General features: G+C 36.9%; 2 protein-coding genes across 5 annotated transcripts in view; one reads left to right on the top strand and one right to left on the bottom strand.

Annotated features, from left to right (window-relative positions):
* Positions 1 to 2,086, bottom strand: part of LOC107658492 (splicing factor, arginine/serine-rich 19-like) — a 13,635-nt gene extending 11,549 nt beyond the window's left edge. For 2 of the 3 annotated variants that reach the window (XM_016447071.1, XM_016447073.1), the window contains exons 1-4: positions 1,916 to 2,086; positions 1,310 to 1,363; positions 1,040 to 1,162; positions 825 to 901 (exon numbers count right to left, since the gene is read on the bottom strand). In XM_016447071.1, coding sequence (XP_016302557.1) covers positions 825 to 901; positions 1,040 to 1,162; positions 1,310 to 1,363; positions 1,916 to 1,921 — 260 coding nt within the window. In that variant the 5' untranslated portion in view covers positions 1,922 to 2,086. Of the gene's footprint in view, positions 1 to 824; positions 902 to 1,039; positions 1,163 to 1,309; positions 1,364 to 1,471; positions 1,884 to 1,915 lie in introns of those variants that run through there. The other variant, XM_016447072.1, reaches the window with a different exon arrangement.
* A 1,810-nt stretch (positions 2,087 to 3,896) lies between these two features.
* The window catches only part of LOC107658491 (synembryn-A-like), a 12,193-nt gene continuing 5,425 nt past the window's right edge, over positions 3,897 to 10,664 (top strand). For both annotated transcript variants that reach the window (XM_016447069.1, XM_016447070.1), the window contains exons 1-9: positions 3,897 to 4,028; positions 4,338 to 4,385; positions 4,635 to 4,652; positions 5,591 to 5,683; positions 6,062 to 6,681; positions 6,798 to 6,933; positions 8,311 to 8,499; positions 9,999 to 10,093; positions 10,179 to 10,329. In XM_016447069.1, coding sequence (XP_016302555.1) covers positions 3,939 to 4,028; positions 4,338 to 4,385; positions 4,635 to 4,652; positions 5,591 to 5,683; positions 6,062 to 6,681; positions 6,798 to 6,933; positions 8,311 to 8,499; positions 9,999 to 10,093; positions 10,179 to 10,329 — 1,440 coding nt within the window. In that variant the 5' untranslated portion in view covers positions 3,897 to 3,938. The remainder of the gene's footprint in view (positions 4,029 to 4,337; positions 4,386 to 4,634; positions 4,653 to 5,590; positions 5,684 to 6,061; positions 6,682 to 6,797; positions 6,934 to 8,310; positions 8,500 to 9,998; positions 10,094 to 10,178; positions 10,330 to 10,664) is intronic.

The raw sequence follows: 10,664 nt of genomic DNA, 5'->3' as shown, positions 1-10,664 counted from the left end.
GTTTTTCTCAGAATATTAGAATGATTTCTGAAGGATCATGTGACTGGAGTAATGATGCTAACAATTCAGCTTTGAAATCACAGGAATAAATTATAAATCTGACTTGTGTTGCAGCCTGGAATTAATTAATTTCTGGCAATATTGTCAGCTTGATTGCAAAGACACTATTGGAAGAGAGCTGAACTGAGCTGAACGATAACATCACTGAATCAAAAATTAACTGACTTTAACGGAAAAATTTTATGTTTACTATAGTCCTCCTGCATTATTGACACACTATTTTCCTGTTTAACAAGCTGTTTCCTGTTTTAAAGCTGCGTTGACACATTCTGTATTAGTGTTGTCAAAAGTACTGACCACGATACCATTCGGTACTGAAATTTTAAAAACGACCATTTCCCGCTAAAATTTGAGCGCTGTTGAGCAGATGATCATTGTAGCCAATCACAGTCATATCTGTTGAGTGTGTGAACAATGGATGTTTTTAAAATTTCAGTACCGAATGGTATTGCGGTCGGTGCTTTTGACAACACTAATCTGTATTGTATAATGCGCTATGTAAATAAAGGTGACTTGACTTGAATTGACAGTCTAATGGACCCAGTTGTGGTCATAACAAACTTTTGATCAAATGTGTACTACGCTTTTCCTTTATAGGCCAGCACCTTTCAAAGACAATTAAACACCGCTTCAACAAGCAATCAACAAGTACATCACTGAGACAAAACACTCACATCCCTCAAAGTAAATAAAAAGCAAACTAAGTCCAATTTTGGTGCTATCATGCTCAATTTTGAACTGTATGTGCTGAATTAAGCACTTACCAGTCCAGGTACTGAGGTTGTGAGATGAGCGGAGGCACAAGAAATACAGACTCAGACGAAGTAACAACAGCAGCCCCCTACAAGAGTGTAACAAAAATTAAATGATTCGAGGATCACCTCAGGTCACCGATTTCAAAACGGGTAAATTGCAGACAGACAAAGCATGTAACAGGACTGAACTTAATAACTTATGCAAATCGCCTAAATAATTTTACCAGTTCACTAGGCTCATCCTCCGAGGTCTCTCTGTTTCCTTGGAAACATCTTAAGCCAACTGTCCTTCTGTCTGCTTTAGACTCCACTTCCTCCTCTTCATTAGGACATTGTTCAGATTGTGACTACAAGAAGACAAGACAGAAGGCATTAAGCATATTCAGCAGAGAGTGCTGTGCATGCTGAATCTTAATCTTATGATCTACAATACATATATGATCACAGTGACTGTCCAACCTGTTTCTACACTAACAAGATGATATGACACTTACCTTGCCTGGAACAATTTCTCCTTTGTCCTTTTCAGCCTGTCCATCTGTTCCCATCTACACATAGCAGACAACACTGTTGTTAATAAATAACCTTGATCTGAAACATCAGCTCTGGGCCTCAGCATCAGCATCATAAAGCTTCACCCGTTATGATAACCATACCTGAGTGAAGGGAGAAAACTACTTCTGCATTGAATCTCAGCCTTTAACTCGAAGAGCACTCAGGGCAACTTGATTGCTCGAGTAAACTGATGAGAAAGCTTGATCTGTATTGACATTCAACACTGTGCCTTCGATTCTTGACCCAGTGACAGCACTGATCGTGTGCAGTGAACGAAACTGATGTAAGATGTTGCTAGAGACGATGCTATCTAGTACGTGTGCTCCACTGCAGTGTTCGCCTATGTGCTCACTTGTTATCTGTCATTTAATAACCACCAATACTATACTGCACGTCTCATTCCGACTGCACTGAGTATTACTAGCTGACTTTCTCATCTGCGCTTCATTTTAAGCAACCTTCTTGCAATAATTTATAGCCTACAATTTGTCGCCCAGAGGGGTTAGCTGGCTAGCTAAGTTAGACAAGCTATGAGAGCCGTTTACCTTCATAGTGCAGAGATGAGCTGGCTGATGAATCCCAAAGCTGATGAGCTGCTAAAACCCGCCACAGTGTTTTTGTTCACTTTAAAACGAGGCACGAAACATTTTTCTTTAAGGAACACAATAAGAGGCCCTCCCATCCGATTCCGACATTTTGCTTCCCCTTCTGTGAAACTACCGGCATGGGCTTATGGGAAATGATGTCTTTCATCAAAGACTATTTCTGTGGAGGTGACGATGCAAATCAGAGGTGAATGGGAATTACTTTGTAATATATATATATATATATAATTTAGGGTTAAATGATCAAATTGCATTAACATTTATATTAATTAATAAATGTCATGTAGTTGATTTTTTTTGTTGGTCTAATATATGTGATTGTTTGAGCCTGATACTCAAGTGATTTTGAAATAGTGCTATTACAGTATATATATATATATATATATATATATATATATATACAGTATTTGTTTTTAAATTGGTCTTTAAATGCAACCGAATAATGACTAGGTTTTTGTTTGGCACTTTCATGATGGTTAATTTTTCATAATAAAAAGTTTTAACCGTTCACATTATTAAGTTCACAAACTATCTTGAAAACATTTTGCTTTGTGTCCTTTTTTTGTCATAAACATTTGTATTGTTTTCAATAATGCTTTCATTTTTTATGCACTTTTATTTTTTATGAATTAGCCTACGTTGCATTGAAGGTATAGGCCTATACATTTTTATCAGTTCATGCATTCCCGGGGAATCAAACCCATCTCCTTGGTGTTGCTATAACATCCTACCCTTTGTATTGTGCAACACAAACAAAAACAGTCAGATTTATTTTTTAATATATGCAAACATTTTAATCATAAACATGCCCACTGTGTAACATTTCGAGTGATCCTTCATTCACTGCTGTTCATAATTAGGTTGGTATCATCCAAATAGGCCTACCTTATCCCAGACCTGCAGTACTTAAATAATGCAAGTTATTTACTCAGGTGAAGTGCATGCAGCAGACTCTCTATGTGTTACAGTAATTCTCCAGGTCGTAATAGTCACAGTAGAAATTACAGCACTGCTCTACAATGCCTCTCTTTGCAACAGTGCTTCTGGCAGTGCCTCTCTCTCCATTCTGAGCAGCTGCTCCAGTCTGCCGCAGGAAGGGGACACTGTTCCTTATCATGACGCCTGTTGAAAGACGAGCAGTGTTACAAATTAATTAATTATATGATATAATGGTATTAAATTAATTAATTTAATTAATCAACCAGTTTTCCATTTTCTACACAACGCATATAGATGGAAAGACCCGAATTAACTTCTAATAAATATCATAGGCTACTCTGTTACACTAAAGAGATGGGGAGACCAGGGATGGTTGGCTACAAGGGATTAATTGGATACTGTCACATAAATGCTACCCTTTTGATATTAAAATCTTTTTTATAAGAGTAGTCTAATGGCTTAATATATATCATAAATCTATCCTATTAATTTCTGACTTAAAAGGAATAGGCAGTTCAAACACAAATTAACATTATGTCATAATGAACTCACCCTCTTGTCATTCCAAGCCAGTATGGCTGTCTGTCTTCTACTGAATTTAAAATAACATATTTTGAGAAATGTCTAATTTCTAATTTAAATAACAATAGAAGAAATGGGCAGATTGGGCATCAACTGTGTAGTTGACAACATTTTTCTATATAATTTTCTTTTGTGTTGCACAGAAGTAAGAAAGTCATGTATGTTTGGTACAACTGTAAGTAAATGATGATCAAATTTAATTACATTTTTAGGTGGTGGTGGGGGGATTATAGATGAAAATGCATTAAATAAATATGGTATGTTTTAAAAACATTACTCAACATGTTTTTAGATTACTCTGAAAAAAATGGTGATAGTGATAGTTAATTTTATCATTTATTTTACGTGCAGGGTACGTGCAGGAATATGAATGTGTCTCTAATATTATATTCTTCACAAAAGTTAACATATTTTATATTTGGTTGATTATTAATTATTAAGAATGCCTGTGGACGTGGAGAAGATTATTCAGTTTATCAAGCAAGGCAACCAGGACAATGTCCAAATACATCTGGATGATTACAACACTGAGGTAAATACAATTTCAAGCACAATGCTGAATTTTAATTAAATATAATAAGATTAATACTGTGCTTAATATGATCACTGTGCCAGAAAAAAAAACTGTTAGAATCTACTACTACTTCTATAACACTCAGATATTAGCAGTTTCCATGACAACAAAACTGGGGTAAACCTGAAGGGTGTTTCTCATTACTTATCCAGTAATTTTACAATTTCTGCAGTGTGGTGAAGTTTTAATATGTCTAGCATTTGCAGAGCCTTCAAATCCTGCTGCCTCATATATTTCACCTTTTAATTCTCCCTTTGGTATTCACAGAACTCACAATGTTTCTTTTTTGATGTAGAAGAAAGAGAGAGAAGAAAGGTAAATTCTAAAGTCTGTGCTAATGTTTGAGTGTTTATCTGTCTGCCCTCATTCCGAGGGCACACATGGCTTGGATTAACACAGCTAATAATGTAAATCTCACTCATCCACCTTCACTTATCTTTATCCCTCACTTCACCCTCATCTCATTCATTTGGTGTAGGCTATATAATACTCACAAGCATGTTTTTAATCATGATTTCTCTCTTTTTGTCACATACTCATTATTCTCGGCTGAAATGAGAACAGCAAAGAGAGCTGGAAGAGGTAAATCTTTCACATGACCTACAGAAAAAGAGCAGGTATTTGCTGTAGATAAATAAAGAAGCGAGTGAGACGTCTGTGGGGAAGAAAAACAAGAGAGGTGTGTAATCTGAATCTAATATACTCGCTGTCTATCTCACCCTGGGGCCCCTGTACATACCGATACCCAGAGCGTCTGTGTCGGATGTGCCTGTAAACTCTTTTGAGCTCATTATTTTGTTGTTACTAAGCACCAATTATTGTGCCGTGTGTCAAAAAGATAATTTATTGGTTCTCATGCATTCGCAAGAGCCATTTACACTGTTAAGCCCTGTTCACACCAAGAACGATAACTAGCTATACAGATAATGATATTAGCGTCCACACCAGCGAACAATATCGTGTGTTTATTCTAAGCGCTTTAAATTCTCGAGCTCGTTACAGCAGGATGGATTCTGATTGGCTGTCCATTTTTTATCGTTCATCAGCTGGAGAAAAATCGTTTTGAAAGTGATTCAAATGATATCGTTTTTCTTTGTCTTTATCGTTATAGTTGTGGTGTGGACTCTGCTATTCTTTAAGATTGAGAATGATTTTTAGAACTATATCTTTAACGTTATCTTTATAGTTATCTTGCTTGGTGTGAACGGGGCTTTACACTCTTCATGATGCCCGGGCTCACAAAGTAAAGCTTTTATAAATTAAAGCTTTTGTAATCTCTCCTCTGTGGTGAAGGTTTGTACCAAAAGCCTTTAATAGTCTTCAGTGAACTTCAAAGTTCTGTTGTTTATATGTAAAGAAGCAGACCATGGTTTAAATCTGAATCTTGAGTTTGAAGGGCAGACACTGACTTCATTCTTTTCCATGTCACCTCTCATTATTGCAAAAGCTTATGTTTTTTTGTTGTTTGCTTGTTTACCTCTCTTTCTCTTGTCACTTGTGAATGTTTGTTCTTCACTCAGTTCCGCAGGAATAAAGTGAGAGAGTATGTTCCAGACTCTGACTCAGATTTGGACTCTGATGAGAATGAGGATCCAAATCTTGTTCTGCGGAAGGTGAGTCAAACTTCTTTCCTTACAACTTCGTTAATAAAATATGGCCAAAAGCACAACCCAGCACCACATCCATATATTCCAGTTAATTTTCCAAATTCAAAATTGAAGAGTTTTCTTCCTTCCTATCTATTGTTCCATCTATCTATCTATAGGCCCTAGTTAAAAATTACAGTTGAATTTCAGTTCCTTACATTCAAATCGGTCCAAAATAGTTAATTACATCTATCTATCTATCTATCGTTAAAAATTATAGTTGAATTTCAGTTCCTTACATTGACAATTAGAAAGCTTGTCTACATATGTTTGGCCATGTTGTATTTGATTATATATTCCCATCAAATACAATGCTAAAAACTTTTTCCTCTCTGTCTCTTCCAGAGGCTTGCTGCAGCTCTGATCTGGTTCATTCGCATGCGGCTGCAGCCAGGAGTTTTGAGGGTGTGTCTGCGAACTCTGCGAATTATCTCGCGCGATCGAAAGGCCTTGGCACCCCTGATCACGGACAATGCCATTCTAACTCTTGCTCGACTCGGGGGCATCTCCGCCCTGCCTACCTGGCCTGAAGAAGAGGAGGCTGAGTGGGGCTCCTCCCACAGTGACATCACTCCTGAGAATGAGACAGAGACACGTCCGGATAATAATGGCAGCAATACACAACACACGACTGGTTACAGGGAGAGAGATGATTCAGTCTGTGTCTCTGCAGCCTGTGCTAAACCTTTGGTCAGTGAAGGAGGCTTGCAGTTCAACCCTGTGAATGTGACATCTAACTGTAATATTGGGAGAGAAACACAAAACGACCGCCGTGAAGAAAACGTGAGGAAAGATGGGGTCTGTGGGCTGTTGACAAGAGGAAAGAGGGATGCTAGAAGAGAGAAGAATGAGGAGGGGGAGGAGGAGTATGATGATGGAGAGGTCTGGAGGAAAGAGGCGATGAAGGCCCTGTGCAATGTCATCTACAATAGCCCGAAAGCACAAGAGAGAGCCAGCATCCTGAGGTGTGGCTCAAATTGTTACATGTGGAGCATTTGCCAAGTACGGTGTCGATAAATATTTCAATATCATTATAGAAACCTCACTCTCTCATTCTCTTGTGCTTTGTTTTCTTCACCAGGTTGCTCCATGGCCTGTCAGAGAGACTTAAAGATGGTATACATTCCTCCTCACCTCCAAGTGGTCAGTTTTATGAACTGCGACTTCTCTTTCTGTTGACTGCTTTACGGCCTGAGCTTAGGATAGAGCTCCGCCAGGTAACAATCAATGATACAAATATGGAATTAGGTATTGTTGGTGATACATACACTGTAAAAATACATTTTGCAAAGTTTATTGGATTGTTGGAGTACACATTTTTTCAGGCTAATGAACGCTTGGTGGACAGAAAGATGGAGCCGGGACTCCCCATTCAATTTTTTGGTAACACCTTAGAATACTTTTCCATCGGTAATGAATAACTAAACAAGAACACATGAGTAATGCAATATTAGCACTCTAGTAACTACTAGTATCTAACAAGAAACTCTGATTATTGAATTATTAAGTAATAGTGCTTAGTCGAATGTGGTAGTTCCACAATTTTTTTCATACCTCCCTGAACTACTAAGAACTACTGTATACAGGTTCATAATTGAATAATACATAATGTATAATTCATTCTAAAGTGAAGGTCACGGTAACCCACTAGTAATGACTCAAGTACTACCAAATTCTTCAGAAGGAATTACAAATTATTTGGATCAGTATTCTAAAGTGAAGATCATGATAACTCCCTAGTAATGACTGAAATCATTGTAAGCTTTTGAGGGTTCTGTAAACTATTCATTTTGCTAGATTTGGTAACACTTAAATCATTATTAGTGGGTTACTGTAGAATTTCACTTTAGAATACTGATCCAAATAATTAGTAATTTCTTCAGAAGGATGTAGCAACACTTGAGTCACTACTATCCAAAACCTTTCATATATCTCAAAAGCTTACAATGACGTCAGTCAATATTAGGGAGTTATGATGCTTTTCACTTTAGAATACTGATCCAAGTAATCAGTAGTTCCTTTAGTAAGATTTGGTAATACTTGAGTCATTACTAGTGGGTTACCATGATCTTCAATTTAGAATTAATTATACATTATGCACAATTCACATTAATTATGAACATGTATACAGTAGTTCTCCAGGATATATGAAAAAATAGTAGGCATTGTTATTGATTAGCTAATAGTGAACTACCAGTTTCAACTGAGCACTATTACTTACTAAATCGTTAATCAGTTTCTTGTTAGGTACTAGTAGTTACTTCAATGTTAATAGTGCATTAGTAATTTGTTCCTGTGTAGTTATTAATTAACAACGGAACAGTATTCTAAAGTGTTGAAACAATTAAACATTTAACTGAACTTTATCTTTTAACTTTAATTCCGTTTGAAATGTACTTATATTTTTGTAGAATGCAAATTTTATAAAACAATTCATTTGAAATAAAACAACAGTTAGAGGACCCCTGCAGTATCAGTGTGTAGACCACCTAGTCATCAAGGCCACAAAAAGGAAAGTGTTAGGAGAACACAAAACTGCCTGTTTCCTTTCTGTGGGCATTTCAGAGACTCATTCTGTGTGCTCTTCCTGTCAGGAGCACAGCGTGTCCATGCTGACTGCTGCTCTGGAACAGTGTTTGGAAGTGTGCTGGGGTGAAACGCATGAGGTGCTGACTGACCTCACAGCACCCCCTGTGTGTAAGGAGGTGACTCAGCACGCCCTTGAGATTCTCAAGACCCTGTTCAACATTACCTACAGTGTGCACAGACAGGAAGTAGATGAGGTAAATGCTGCTTTTTTTTGCTATTTCTTTAACCCCTAATGACCGCAGCTGGGTCATTCCATTATTAACTCTATTTACACAGTGTTACAGAATTACAGAATTATTAACAAGATGGACATAAAGAGCTAAGGAGCTAAGCCATTGTTTATTTTGATATATTTTTAACCTTTTTCTGAAATTTCTATATTACGGATGATCAAACATAAAGATAACTGTAATTTTTTGTATGAACAGAATGGAATTGAACAAACTATCAAACAGCACAAAACTTCACATATCATCGCATATCAATCGAATGCTAATACTAACTGATGCTGTGTTCCAACCCCAAAAATTATATCACTTTCTGGAGGATGATGTAAATAAAACTGTTAGTTAAACATGAAAAGCACGGAGCCCTGTACATGTCATGCAGGGAGATAAAAACAAGATTTTCATGATTCGTGGCCACAATTTAACTAAACCAAAATGAGTGTTGGGAAGGTTACTTTGGAAATGTGGTAGGTTACAGATGACGAGTTACCCTATTTCAAATGTAATAAGTATTTCAATTACTTTGTTAACATAATGTAAATGATTACTTTTAGATTACTTTTCAAAATTCAAATATTTGATTTCTTTCTACATTTTTCTAAACTGTTAACCATTTTCAATCATTTAAAGCAGACAGGGTTAACCTTACAGTAGCACTCAACACTGATTATTGTCAGACTTTCAAAATCCTTCATCACTTGAATTAATATTATAATAATTACATTTTAAAGCACAGCCATCACAAAATCAGACTTTTGCACCTATCTTTACTTTGATGTCATTCTGAGGTTAAATGCAGATTTAAAATCATAACAAAATGTAGTTTAATAGCTATGATACTGTTTTTGAAATCAAATCTTTGCTTTGCAAATAATCAGGCATCTAACAATGCCTTGGGGGAAAAAAACAGTTAATTAAAAAAATAAAGCATATACACAAGCCCAAATAGGAAATAAAGCAGTTATCAAATAAGCATGTGCCCTCTTCTGTGTCCTAAACTCCTGAAACATTGGTGTCTCATATTTTGGAGAAGTCAGTGCAATTTGGGAAAGAAATCAATCAAATCTGTATGTATGTGAAAATATTCAGATGCAACCCCCTTTGTAATCGTTCATAAGTTGCTGTAATTTAATTACACATTTTTTACAGTTACATTTATTTTGTAATTAAATTACATAATTCTGTTACATGTATCTAGTTACTCGCCAACACTGGTAATGAATTCGTACAATGTGGCCTAAATTTACCTGACATGAGGTGGATTTAATGAATGAATGAATGAATGAATAAGTAATGGAAAATAATTCTTAATTTGATCACACACACACACTAACACACACACACACACACACACACACACACACATATGTATGTATAGAAGGAGAACCAAAACATACCATAACAGGACAGGCCTCTGTTAAGAAATTAATTTTACTGTCAATGTTTTGGTTCTCCTTCTGCCACAGGAGGCTGCAGATTTGTATCGTCACCTAGCTGCAGTCCTGCGTCACTGTCTGCTCGTGCCCTGTGAGGGAGAGGATAGAAAAGAGGAGCTGCAAGGGTGAGAGTAAGAATCAAACCACTGTGAGTCTTGAGAGGTCTCGTCCTATTGATCTCTATAACACTTCTGTGCTGAATATCCACAGACACACAGTGAATGTGCTCTCAGCGCTCCCTCTGCAGTGCCTGGATGTTCTGCTATCCGTTCGCCTATCTGAAGGTTCGAAGGAGTCCGGCGGAGTCAACATGGACTGTGTTCACACTCTGCTGCTCTTCATGGAGAAGAGACTGGACAGAGTGAGAAAGAGCGCTCTGAACTGTCTAGTGTTCCTATAGCTCAAGAACATGGCACTTGTAAGGCCAAAGTTAAGGGTTTGATTTCCAGGGACCTTATAGACTGGGGTTCAGTTTCCATGACATGCATGTTAAAGAGTTAGTTCACCCAAAAATTTAAATTCTGTCATCATTTACACACCTTCATGTTGTTCCAAATCTAACTTTTTCTTCCTTGGAACATATAAGAAGATATTTTGAGAAATGTTTTTGTCCATACACTGGACGTCAATGTTAACCAAAACTGTTTGGTTACCAACACTCTTCAAAATATTCTCTTTTGTGTTCCACAGAAGAAA

This window comes from Sinocyclocheilus anshuiensis, unplaced genomic scaffold, assembly GCF_001515605.1.
Source record: "Sinocyclocheilus anshuiensis isolate Anshui unplaced genomic scaffold, SAMN03320099.WGS_v1.1 scaffold371, whole genome shotgun sequence".
Lineage (NCBI taxonomy): Eukaryota > Metazoa > Chordata > Actinopteri > Cypriniformes > Cyprinidae > Sinocyclocheilus > Sinocyclocheilus anshuiensis.
This window is presented reverse-complemented; position numbering and strand designations above follow the sequence as displayed.